At 34.9% G+C, this 14373-nt stretch overlaps 1 protein-coding gene across 1 annotated transcript in view; it reads right to left on the bottom strand.

Moving 5' to 3' along the window:
• Window positions 1–14373, bottom strand: part of NBEA (neurobeachin) — a 609173-nt gene that overhangs the window by 432779 nt on the left and 162021 nt on the right. The window contains exons 14-19 of the mRNA XM_081815498.1: window positions 13297–13405; window positions 7817–7898; window positions 6824–6947; window positions 5803–5995; window positions 2436–3452; window positions 245–462 (exon numbers count right to left, since the gene is read on the bottom strand). Of these exons, the coding sequence (XP_081671624.1) occupies window positions 245–462; window positions 2436–3452; window positions 5803–5995; window positions 6824–6947; window positions 7817–7898; window positions 13297–13405 (1743 nt within the window). The remainder of the gene's footprint in view (window positions 1–244; window positions 463–2435; window positions 3453–5802; window positions 5996–6823; window positions 6948–7816; window positions 7899–13296; window positions 13406–14373) is intronic.

The following is a 14373-nucleotide window of genomic DNA, read 5'->3' as shown; positions in this document are numbered from 1 at the left end:
TGCTTTTTAATTGTCTTAAGCCTAAATTCTTGGACACCTTTTGACTTGAGCCCTAGGCCTTATAACCTGTGTGAAAATATTCAAGTTTCTATATAAAATTTCAATGTTGGATTACTTTTAGTAAATTCAACTTGTGAGATTATTCAATGATATAATTCCCTTATGGATCAACTGATGTCACTAATTTAAAATACTCATTTTCTTCAGTGAAAGTTGCCTTATTTAAGAAAAGAAATATTTCTACCTCCTCCAAACATGTACATCTGTTTCTAATGCAAATAGTAAATCAGTGAGAAGTCGCTGGTGCATTGGAGACCATTTAAACTCAGGAATACGGAACATTGTAGTGCGTGGGCCTGGGCTGAACTGGCGCCGCTGTTCCTCAGTCATCGGCATTCCTCGAAATCCTAAATCGACGCGGAGATCTCTGTCTTGCTGTGTAATAGACCGACCCTGAACAGCCTAGAGAAAGAAAAGGTGAACTTTTGTAGACTGCAAAAGAAATTTTCAAAATTTTCAAAAAGAAAACAGAAAGTATAATCAAGTGAGTGAGTAAAGCTTTGCATATGACTTTGGTAGGTTATGTATCTTACATGTATTATTCATCTGGTGATTCCCTGGACAGAAACCTTTTTGAGCTGAAGAGGCTACTGTTATTACTTTTATTTTGCTGTTTCAAAAACTATGCAAGGTAATCAAATACCTCAGGTCTAACACCAAAGTTCACACTGAAAACCAAGTCCTCTTTACCCCTGTTTATGGAGTCTTCATATTAGACCACATTTCTTCCTTAGGAAAGTGAGCATATAACTCACATTGAAGTGTACTGGATATATATCATCAACTAACTATAATTGGAAACACAAGATTAAAAAATATTACTTGAACAGATTCAGGTTAACTCAAAGTCTATTTCACTCACAATACTTCAATTTAGAAAAACAGTACATTTATTTGATAAGTTAGAAAACCAGAAAGTACCTACAAACTCTAAGTGAAAACCAGGCAAGCCCAGTGATTACCATGTTCAATAAACAATGCACCATGCTGGGGCGCCTGGGAGGCTCAGTCGCTAAGCGTCTGCCTTCGGCTCAGGTCATGATCCCAGGGTCCTGGGATTGGGCCCCACATTGGGCTCCCTGCTCAGCGGGAAGCCTGTTTCTCCCTCTCCCACTCCCCCATTTGTGTTCCCGCTCTCCCTATCTCTCTGTCAAATAAATAAATAAAAATCTTTAAATAAATAAAAACAAGGCATCATGCTTTCCTTTCTTTTAAGTCTTTACCTAATTCAGTATCTCCACTCCCTTCCAGTTATCACTGTGGTGCAACTGCCACAAAAAGTGGAAACTGGCAGTTAATAGAGAAAAAATAAAAATACCTTTCCCATACACAGAAGATACTTTTTGTTTCTGTTTTTATTTTCCAAACACAGAATATATTATTAATATTGTTACTAGAGTACAAAGACACCAGAAAGGTATGGTTTACTTTTTATAATATAATTCTAATGGAAACATGTTAATTTTATCTTTGAGGACATTAAAACGTGAGTGGAAAACCTGGAGAAACACCAAAAAACAAATCATTAAGTGTAAAATTATTTTTCAACTCCTAACCATAAGGTAATTTAGCCTAGAAAACAAGGAAGTAGTCTTAAAACTCAAAGCTCCACAATTAAAATTCATATCAGAAAAGAGCATCTATTTTTAGCTTTATTCTGGTGAGGCCAGAACTGCAGCACTAACGTTTCCTCACCGCCAGGCCTAAGACTCTTTAATTTCCTCATAACAGATTCCTATCCAAGTGGTTGTAAAGAAAATTCTCACTGCTAATAACTGCACATTTTCTCAGCCATATTACCTACCTCACAGGGTGATTGTGAGGATTAAATCTGAAAACATGCAGCACAGTGCCTGGAACACAGTAGGCACTTGATAAATAACAATTCCCTTTCCCCTTACCCTTCATTTCATTTATCTGTTCAATCTGGGCTCTAAGTCCTCTTTTCTATAATTCACAGAACAAGGTTGGGCCTGAAGCTTTAAAAGGTTAAAATTAATCAAGTATTCAGAATGAAGATCTTGAGTACAAAATGTGTAAATTTAGTCACAGAGTCATAACCTATTAGAATGGGTAGAGCCCGTAAAGGTCACATTTTAATCGAGTACAACCTCTTGTACTGTCTAAGGAAATTCAAGGCCCAAAGAGGTTCAGCTAAGTTCCACAGACAAATTGTGGCAGAGTTGGAAATACAATTCAGGTATTTTAAATGTCTCTTATGTATACTACCACACTATTTGATTCCATAAATTACTATAGCACCATAATTAAGTATAAACATGGTGTAGCTGGTAAGAAATGACTCTTAACTGCTGTGGTGCTATCAACTCATTATCTGTTTGAAGCATTTTTAGAACTCATGTAGGGTAACTCACTTGCGTTGTAGCAGTGGTCTGGATTTTTCGAATTTCCTTTCCTGATTCTTTGCCATCGTCAGATCTCTCAGTGTCTGAAATTATACTTCCTGCATCAATATTTGGTACAATTTTGCTACCAGATGACTCAGTTTCCAGAGTTGTAGCGGTCATTTCAGCATACTCTAACCCTTTAGAGGATGACGCTAAGTCTCTTTCAGAAATACTGCTCATTCCATCTGAAGTTGTATGGATTTTGAACTCTTTTTCTTCTATTATACTTGATGTACAACTCAAGTCTACACTACCAGTCATGTGAGCAAGCAATCCAAGATCATCACTAACACCAAGATGTACTTGTGTATCCTGGATATTTGGAATAATGTGATTGCTAGAAAGTTCAGGAAGAAGTTTCTCCTCCTGTTTGGGTATTTTATCAAAGAGAAATGACGTACTACTATTAGGAAGTTCATCTTTCTCATCTGCTAATGTTATCAATGGACCGTTATCCTTTTCTTCATTTTTTTTAATGATACCAACACTTCCATGTACATTGTTCTGGAGTTTCTCAACAGCAGCACTATATACATTATCCAACAAAGATTCAACCTCCACAAGGGCACCATTCTCTCCACCTACTAAAGTCTCTGGTGATAAATCCATATCATCAAGCTTTACTTCTGTTGCTTCTACTTTCTCTGCTTTTATATCAACTAAAAGATCATGCACTTCCACATGTACACCACTTCCCGGTCTATCTGAATTTCCAAGAATATCATCTGACACTTTTGTTGACATGAGCAAGTCTCTAGTATCTGTGCTGACAGGGTAATCTGTCTCACTTTCTGGACTCTGGCTTTGTGAAAGATCTTCTATCTCTCGAATTTCCATTCCACCTTTTGCTCCTGTAGTCTGTGATGAAAGACCAGAGATAGTGCTCACATTCCCTTTTTTTCCCTTTTTAATGTTTTCCTCCTCTTGTCTCTGATATTCTTCATACATTTTGGCTAGGTATTCCTTATGTGCTTCATAAGTGACCTTAGGAATAAGTGAAGAAAACATTAAGGCATTTTATATACGTACCGAGAAGAAAAAAAATACAAATAAAGTTATGGTAAAAGCAAAAATGGTGTCAAAAATTTTAAGATTTCAAATAATTTTAAGATAAGTTCCATTAAGTAACTGGAAATAATCATCCAAAATAGATATGATTTATTAGATGACTTGTAAACTAACAACATTAAAGTTTTAAGTACAGTAATCTTTTCTTTTAGATTAAGTATTTCAGTGTTACTCTAACCTAATATGCCAGTTGAACTTCTACATATTTGAATTCAGCTAAAACAGAAAATCAGCTAATAATATATAATATCCAAAGTACTATTGCTATATCAGTTTTCACCATCTATTACTCACATGTGTGCCTACTTCTAACAACTAAGATTTTTTAAAAATCACACATATCTATAAATATACACATTTTTAAACTATTAAAACATCACAATTTTATCTTTATATAAGCTACTTTAATTGGTTACTTTATATAAACTTGTTTAATAATAATTATGATGGGGGCGCCTGGGTGGCTCAGTTGGTTAAGCAACTGCCTTCGGCTCAGGTCATGATCCTGGAGTCCCTGGATCGAGTCCCGCATCGGGCTCCCTGCTTGGCAGGGAGTCTGCTTCTCCCTCTGACCCTCCCCCCTCTCATGTGTTCTCTCTCAAATAAATAAATAAAATCTTAAAAAAAAAAAAAATAATAATTATGATGGGGCGCCTGGGTGGCCCAGTTGGTTAAGCGTCTGCCTTCAGCTCAGGTCATGATCCCAGGGGTCCTGGGATCGAGCCCCGCATCAGGCTCCTTGCTCGGCAGGGAGCCCGCTCCTCCCTCTCCTCCCCGCTTGTGCTCTCTCACTGTCTCTCCTTTTCTCTCTCTCAAATAAATAAAATCTTTAAAAAAAAAAAAGAATAATTATGTATTATTTCATAAAAATGTGATGTTTTTTCTTATAAAATACTACTTTAAAATTTGTTAATGTAATGATAAAAAATGTCAATATATTGTAAAATGTAAGTTTTAATAGAAATAAAAAATTCTACTAAAATTGAAAATAATAGGGGCGCCTGGGTGGCTCAGTTGGTTAAGCATCTGTCTTCAGCCTCAGGTCAAGATCCTGGAGTCAAGGGATCTAGCCCCTAGGCAGGCTCCCTGCTCAGCAGGGAGTCTGCTTTTCCCTCTCTTCTGCAGGTCCCCCTGCTCATGCTCTCTCTCTCCCTCTCTCTCACTCACTCTCTCTCAAATAAATAAATTTTTAAAAATCTAAAAATAAAACTGAAAATAATAAAGTTCAATTACTTTCCTTATAGGCACATATTATATTGACTTATACTTAAATGATAACAGGATTTTATGTTGAGAGGGACCTTCCTTTGGAGATTACCTTGATACAAAACCCCTTTATTTTACAGAAGAGGAAATCAAGTCCCAAATGTGGGGGCTGACAAACTATGGCCCATGAACCAAATCTGCTTATCACTTCTTTCGGTAAGTAAAGTTTTATGAGAACACAGCCATAATCAGTTTTTTACATATTGCCTATGGCTATTTTCACACTACATGAAGCAATTTAAATAATTGCTTCAGAGGCTGTACAGCTCCCAAAACCTAAGAAATTTACTATCTGTACATCTTAAAAACATTAAAAAAAAATGTTTCTAACCCCTGCCACAAAAGGACTAAATGAATTTCCTAAAGTCATAAAACTGAATTGTGGCATAGACTGGAGTAAAAGCCAAACTTCTGACACCCATGCTTTTTCTATGACACCACATAATGAGAAATCTTACAGAATCTAATGTGTACACAACTGTTACTTTTAACCCACTACTTTCTCTTACCAAGATCAGATAACATTTAAAATATAAATATATAGATTCTTAGAATTAAAAAGATAATGCAATTAAAAATACCATTAAACAATTATGATTCACTTGGAAATAAAGGCAATTTCTGACTACTTTTAAAAAGTCTTAAAATGTATATTTCAGAGTGTATTTCATGAAATATTCTTTTAAGAACCGGTAGGTATATTTTAGGTAAAAGAGCTATTGACTCAGACTCAAGCTATAAAGTATATATGGGGTTACTTCTGGGGTCTAAAATTCATAATTCATAAACCTGGGGTTTCAATTTAATGATCTATAAAATATTTCATGCTCTAACAGTTTACGAACAGAGAGAAAATAAAACCAAAAACAAAAAAGGGAGAAAGGTGAGATAAAGGAATGGGCCATAATGTAAAATGCCCACAAGATGGCACCAGATGAATGTTTACAGTCATTCAATCCACAGCTGAAACACAGATTATAAATACTAAATCTCTTGTTACCTTGGAATGGGCTATTGAGAGCGTATCCACCCAGACTCTCCATCCTCCCCATTCATATTTTATTGCATGATACAACAGAATCCGGAAGATATTGTAGACCATCTCGGTAATCTTCTGTTCCTCAGAATTTTTAGGATTGATATAGCCAAGAGAAAACATCCAATCCTGCCACACTGAACACTGCAATAAGCATCTAGTGGGAAAAAAACTCATTAAAAACACCTAGTTTATATTAGAATTTACTATTTTGAAATTTAGATAAAGAGTGAAAATATGATCTGACCTAGATAAAGCAAGATGCACAGTCATTCTGCACATTCTATATTCTATACCTGGAATGATTTCCTCCCATTTTTCTACCTGGAAAAATCCAAATTATCATTTCAAATTGGTTTCCTAACTCTCCCAGTCAGATGTAGCTACTGTTTCTTTACTCCCTCATCATATGTACCACTCACAATGCACTTAATACATAATACATTAATCATTGTTTTGTTATCTTCCCCACTAAATTGTACCAAGACTATATACTAAGACAACCTGCACAGCACAGTACTTTATACATACCACTCAATAAATATCTGTGAAATTAAAGATTCAGGAAGCAACCATAGCCTTAGATTGTATCCCATGTCTTAGCTAACCAGCTCAAAAATGCCATGACAACAATCAGTTACAGACAAAAACTGAGAAAAGCATAGATGAATATGAGCAAATACAACATGATTACAATAGACGGGTGTCACCAAAAGGAATGGTGAATTTTAAATAAGGGTTTGTGAATATGTATATTCACAGAAACAATTAAAATATAATATCCACATAATCAAATAAAAACATAAAAACAAATACAAATATAATGAATGTAGATTGTATCAAAGAAACATAAAATGCCTTTTCTCATAATTATAATTATTTAGCAATACGGGAAAGATGTGACAAATGTTTTGAAAGAGATTGAAGATAAAGGAGAGGAAATAATTATGGAATAAAGTTTTATTATGGTACTGAAACTGCTTACCTTCTATTTTCACGGCTGTTACTGAAAAGTTTTATCATGTCAGATAAAAATAAACGACGAACTTCCATCAGTTCTGCACTTGGTGTAGAATTTTTTAACAGAGTTGCCACCACCTTAAGAATCACTGTAAATGAACAAAAAAAAAAGAGATCAAGATTTATAACTGCATCATATCTTCCACTCAAAAAGTTTTACTCATTTTCAACTTAGCCTTATGGTAGGCGAGTTAAAAGTACCATAAACTATGGTAATCACCATAATGATTGAGATGGTTATGAAAAGTTTTGATTTAGTTTTCCATGTTACCACATTACTACTACATTACAATAAAGAATTGCTGTTCGGCTAGTATCAAAAAAATAAGAAATAACAAGTGTTGGTGAGGGATGTGGAGAAAAGGGAAGTCTCATGCACTGTTGGTGAGAATGTAACTTGGTGCAGCCACTGTGGAAAATAGTATGAAGGGTCCTCAAAAAATTTAAAATAGAATTATTGTTATGATCCAATAATTCCACTACTGGGTACTGACCCAAAGAAGATGAAAATACTGATTCTAAATGATACATGTACCTCTATGTTCACTACATTATTTATAATAGCCAAGATAGTGAACCAACCTAAGTGTCCACTGGCAGATAAATAAAGATGTAGTATATATACACAATAGAATATTACTCAGTCATAAAAAAGAATGAAATCTTGCCTTTTGCAACAACATGGATGGACCTAGAGGGTACTATGCTAAGTGAAAAAAGTCAAATACCATATGATTTCACTTACATGTGGAATCTAAAAAACAAAACAAATAAATGTAAACAGACTCATAAATACAGAGAACAAACAGGTGGCTGTCAGAGGAGACGGGGGTAGGAAGATGGGCAAATGAGATGGGTGAAGGGAATTAAGAGATGCATACTTCCAGTTACAAATTAAAAAGTCACAGGGATGAAAAGTACAGCATAGGGAATATAAAAAGAATTGCTGTTTGCTCACTTGGATTCTGAATTTTCACTGTAGAATCTGGCTCTGGATGTGGTTTGTGTACAACTTGAGTACATACTTGCTCTGTCAAGATCTGAAAGATGAAGAATTTGAATTTCATTTAGAAAATAATTTAAATCATAATTTCAAAATATACAAAGAATCTGCAAAAACTGTCAATTCTGTCAAATTCAAATGAAATCCTCTTCTAAAGGGTCTTCCAGTCATTCTACATCTTCTAAACTCTTTAACTCTTTAGTTTCCAAATTTTATTTATTATGGATAAAGACAAAAAGAACCAATATCTTTAGTAGGAAGGATTAATTAGGAAATCCAAAAATTTATTCTGTTTGAAATACCTTCACAGTGTACATCCTTAATATACTTACATTATGAAGTGTAAACATGACTCTTTATGTCATCATTAATAAAATAAACCTCTGAAAATAAGTAAATAAAAAAAAATGTCTGAGCCTGGGTCCTAACTTCAAAATGAAGTGTGACAAGGGGAAAATCTTTATTAAATATGTGGCTCATTGTCATTTACCCATGAATTTTTCTTTAAACTTTTTCCAATAACAAAAATGACAAAAAGTTGACCAAATGAAAAACAGAATTCTAAAACGTTTTCTAATTTTTCAGTCTCTATGAGTGCTGGATTCTTACACATCTTTTTTACTGTTATATTCCTAGCCATCAGCACAGTGCCTGACACAGTGCCAGTACTCAAACATTTGTGAAATTTAAGAATGGATAACTGAATTATATATAAATAATGGATACTATGACTGTTCACTGTGTATACCTCTATTCTCGCATATATAAAATATCCAGTGAGACTATACTTAATAAAGATGTAATTTTATACTAGTGATTTAATTTCCTGTTTAACTTAACATACTAAGTTCTGAATGAAACTTTTAGTTCAACCTAAAGTAAGGTACAAAATCTGTGCATAAACCATAAAAGTTAGTTGAGAGCCTAGTTGTACATAGCTATTTTGTAAAAGTTGGGGATGGAGAAAGTAATCATGAGCCAGAGATGATCCCATCTGATTAGAAAAAGACCACGACATCCACCAGCAGTGGCATTTTTCTGACCTTTCTGCTCAGACTTGAGAAAAAGGAAGAAAAAGAAGATAGAAAACTGACTTATTATATATTAGGAATGTTTATCAAAAAGGTATTGACTTGAAATAAAAGCTAACCTATTACTGAAATGATAAATATAGGGCATAAGACCTTTACTTTCACTAAACACTTTGTTGTTAATACTAAACAGTGCCTCAGAATTTTCTGAACAGAATACTACAGACATGCACTACTCATCACATTGAGCTGACAGAAATTTCTTTGAAAACCCAAAGAATCTGAAAATGCTAAAGGACATTCAGTGGTTGCCATATGCTTACAAGACATTTTCCCACCAATCTGCCCAATAAAGCACTGGTGTGGACCTACAGCTGAGTGGACAAAATCCCTAAAATTCTGGTTACCAATAGATGCAAAATAACTGCAGACAAGCTTGGAAAAAGACTAGGCCATACTTTCCCATGATAGACAATAGTCAAAACTTTCTCACCCCAAAAAGAAGAAATCTCATTATACAGAAAACAAAACTAATCTCAAAGAATCTACAATTTTATATTGTCCTTCTTAAGTCCTATTTGAACTTCTAAAGATAAGGGTAATAATTGCCTTGCCTATCTACTAAAACTGCTAGGAAGATAAATAAGTAAGGCTCTATATGTGAAAAGTGTTTTGAATACTATCAATATGAGCCTTTTTAAAATTACCAATACATATTTAGAAACTCAATCCAGCATGTATTTATTAAGAGCCATTTATGTGTCCACACTCTGCTACATGTTTGGAATGAGAAACATAGTTGCTAGGTGGAACTATATTTCATGAATCAATTAATTAATACTCTAGAGACAGGCATAAATACATGATCCTGCTAAATAATAAAACATGGTAGACTGTCATTAAGAACCTATGTGAGTTTTTAAAAAGGAGAGGGAAATAATGAGATATAAATAAGGAGAGGTGAATATAGATGTAAACATTTTAACGAAAGGATATGATTCAAGGTGGGCCATGGAGGTTTGACTGGTATTGATTAGAGATATGCATAGGAAGTAACCCCAGCCCCTACAAAAACAAAATAGTACAAAAGGTACCAGCCACATATGGACATGAAATCCAAAATGTACTTAACCCTCAGAGCACATCTCAATTCACACTAGCCACGCTTTAAGTGTTCCATAGCCATCTTTTTATCTTTTATACAATGTTGTCTGATATATACTGCCAAAAGGTCTAACTCACTTTGTCCTTTAATGTTGTTGCTTATCCTATAATTGGCATTATCACATGTAGAATTTTAAAGATCACAGTAACATAGAACTTATCTTAACTGGCCTTCTAAAAACTTTGCAAAAACCTCATATTCTAAAATACCATTATCAAAACCATAGGTTTGACATAGTTCTTTATTATCTCTGTACTTGATTTTATATTTTTCTACAGTTGTAATGATATTTATTTTGACACGTTGTTTGGGGTTAAGGTAACTTCCCCAAACCAAAACAGAAAATGAAAGTAAAAAGAGCTTTCAAACTGAAGATTATCAACCAAATGCTTCTTGCCAGGGGTGCAAGCCCTGGTTGATGCTCATAAGGGGAATCAAACTCACAATGCAGGTTTTGAGGCTGAGTTTTCTTTTTATAGTTAAATTTCACTTACTATGTTAATGAGAATTAAGTTCAAAACTATCACATGAGTGTTAATTTTCTGCAACCAGATGCCACCATCCAAAGCAGTGCAATATTTTAACTTTGGTGGTCTAGAATTAATCATCCACCATTCTGTCTGATAACATAATTTGGTTTGTTAGTAGTATTAAAGCTTATGTTGAACACCCATTCTACTTTTTTATGGGATCAACAGTGCTATCCAATCATATCATAACCATCTTTCTTTTTTGACTTTTTGTATACTTATGTTAATTTTTCTTTTTAGAGTATCATAATTAATTCAGCCCATCTTTCCAATTAACCATGATTATTTTTTTAAGTGTCTGACTCTTTATTATTATGTTAATCATCATACATTACATCATTAGTTTTTGATGTAGTGTTCCATGATTCATTGTTTGCGTAAAACACCCAGTGCAGTACATGCCCTCTTTAATACCCATCACCAGGCTAACCCATCCTCCCACCCCCCACCCCCCAGAACCGTCAGTTTGTTTCTCAGACTATGGACTCTGAGAAACCATGATTATTATTCTACTTTAAAAGTACATATTATTGCCAAATTGGTCAGAGACCTTGCAAGTTAGTTCCTTCATCTGCCTCATCCAACATCCAGTATCAGGAGATCCAAACTTATCCAGACTTTCTCCAACTAAGACATGGAATCAGCAACAGCTTGGCTTTGTAGAATATCATTAGAGACTAAAATCTGGATACTCAGAAAGTGCTAATGAGTATAGATGGTAGGTAAAAATGCTGCTGCACTTGCTATTGACTAATAGAAATACATATATATGTATATACACACAGGACATTTTATTTAAGGTTAAGGGTACATAATGTTTTCAAATTCAACATATTATATTGTTATGCTACATTCTTATTTTAATATAACGTTTCACTGACTACAAAGACTTTCTGCTCTAATTGGTCAAAACAAGCAGAGGGTCAAAAATGTAGGCAAAAAATGATTTAAAAACACATGTATAGGAATCATTAACCAGAGGGGTTAGTCTAAGAAAACCAATACAGAAACCCAGATAGAGCTCTAATCTGATACTGTAGCAAGGTTTTTATTCAGAGGACTTTAATGTCCACTGAAGGTAGATATTGACATTTTTTGCCTTATGCACAGATACTATGAAATCTGCCTATTTTATGACTATTTATTAGTGGTGAGACATAGAGTAAATTGTTCAACCTGTGATTCTCAGTTTGTTTAAAAAGGCAACAACAACAACAACAACAAAGTTTCAGAGGGTTGTTGTAAGGATCGAGATAATGTATGTATTTACACCAAAGTGACTGTCACAGGAAATACGCCCCCCAAAATAGTTACTATTATTAGGGAAATATAATATCAGTATCAAGATGCTTTGCATACGGTAGGCCTTTCTATTCAGTTCTGCTTATTCAGTTCTGTAGGACAAATATTGGAGCAATATTAAAAAACTACTCTTACTGACAACAGCTATGTTCTGAAGGATAAGTTTATAAATCATGTAATTAGAGGAATGACAGACTGAAAGTTGCAATATTAAGCTTAGAAATGAGAGTAGCCAAAAGAGTTTTTTAATTTATCTAAAAGGCAGCCATTCTTAAATTTACTGATGATAATATGAAACAGAAAAAAGATGAAATAAAACAGCTAGTGAAGTAATGTGACAGATCTGGGGTCAAAGTATTATTCTGGATACCATCTGTTTTTGTAAACAGATACAATACAGTTTTATTGGACAGCACCCCCATCTGGTTCATGCTGTCTATAGCTGCTTCTGAGCCACAGCTGCAGAGCTGAGTAGTTTCAGAGACACCACCCAGCCTGCTGCTACAGACTGAAGGTTTGTGTCCCCACAAATTCCTATGTTGAAATCTAATCTTCGGTGTGATGGTTAGGAGATGTGGGGCCTTTTAGGTGGTGTGTAGGGCCACAGAGCCCTCAGGAAAGAAACCTAAGAACTCCCTTAACGCTTCTGCCGTGTGAGGACATAGTGAAAAGACGGTTGATGAACCGTGAAGTGAGGCCTCACCAGACACCAAATCTGCCACTGCCTTGATCCTGTACTTGCTAGCATCGAGAACTGAGATGGAAATTTCTGTTGTTTATAAGCCACCCAGTGTATAGTATTGTTTCAGCCCAAACTAAGACTACACCAAAGCCTAAAATATCTATTACTTGGCCCTTTACCAGAAAATTTTGCCCTCCCCAGCTATAATGAACATTTGGCTTTCTGCATTTCATAGAAAATACTGAGCCCAAGCTATATGACCATCTGTTAGAAATGGTGAGAAAAGGATTTCTGAATTGAAATGATGAGATCTAAAGCTTCTTCCCGATAGCGCCTTTACAAATAATTTTTACCTACAATTTACCCCACTATCAACTCTAGGTTACTGTTGGTAATTGCACAGGAGACAGACAGAAAGAATCAGCGGAGGGCGAGGAGAAAACTAATATATAATACATAACAGGTGTGATTCATGTGAGAAAAACTCTGCACAAGTCAATCAGCCAACCCATACTCAAAGAAAAGTCCTTGGACCAACACAAAAAGATTGGCAAATAAATGTACATGGATATGTTTTAAAATAAAATTTTAAAATGTAAGTATGTGTTCATTTAAAAAAAAAAGATTACTGGCTTTTTGATTAATTGACCAACTACTGATCCCAGTTACACAGGTTTCCCACTAGATACATTTTAAATTGTCATCATACATTTTTTTATTTTTACCTCATAAAGTGTGTTGTATGTGGTGACAGTCACAGTGTTTGTATGCAACATCAGCCTTTCTCCAAGAAGAGTGAAAAGACTATGAGTATGCATAATTTCCACTTTTCTCCTGGAGAAAAAGGGGGAAAAAAACAAAATACTATGAAATACATTGGATTTTCTAATCACATGACTTTGGGATAAGAAAGTACAATCTATTAAGCAGATACAGAATCATAGAGGTAATTATTTTTACTAACTTCCATCTACAAAAAAAATAACAGTTTATACCACAGCTATCTTCTAAAGTTACAACAATACTATTTAAACACTTCTCAAATAAAATGTGAAATATACAAGTTATCAATTACATAAATGTTGACAGCTATTATTTTCAAATTTCTTATTAACTAGGAGTTATTTTTATTAGGTTAAAACTACTGGTTTCGGGGCGCCTGGGTGGCTCAGTCGTTAAGCGTCTGCCTTCGGCTCAGGTCATGATCCCAGGATCCTGGGATCGAGCCCCGCATCGGGCTCCCTGCTCCGTGGGAAGCCTGCTTCTCCCTCTCCCACTCCCCCTGCTTGTGTTCCCTCTCTCGCTGTGTCTCTCTCTGTCAAATATATAAATAAAATCTTTAAAAAACAAAACAAAACAAAACAAAAACTACTGGTTTCCCCTAACAGAGACCACAGAATTTTTAAGTCCTTTATATCTAAATTTAAAGTCTATAAAATAATCTATGATAAACTTTAATATCAAGAATTTAAAATTAGGGCGCTTGGGTGGCTCAGTTGGTTAAGCGACTGCCTTCGGCTCAGGTCATGATCCTGGAGTCCCTGGATCGAGTCCTGCATCGGGCTCCCTGCTCGGCAGGGAGTCTGCTTCTCCCTCTGACCCTCCCCCCTCTCATGTGCTCTCTCTCATTCTCTCTCTCTCTCAAATAAATAAATAAAATCTTTAAAAAAAAAAAAGAATTTAAAATTATGGCTAAAAGTGAGTACTCCAGTTTGATGTTGGGATTACACAGCAAAATAATTCAACAGAAGTAAAGGGGACTCATTATTGCTTGAATTTGTGGTCTGCCATTGGATTTAAAG

The sequence above is a fragment of the Leptonychotes weddellii genome, chromosome 3 (genome assembly GCF_054177405.1).
Source record: "Leptonychotes weddellii isolate Sample4059 chromosome 3, ASM5417740v2, whole genome shotgun sequence".
NCBI classification, from domain to species: Eukaryota; Metazoa; Chordata; class Mammalia; order Carnivora; family Phocidae; genus Leptonychotes; species Leptonychotes weddellii.
This window is presented reverse-complemented; position numbering and strand designations above follow the sequence as displayed.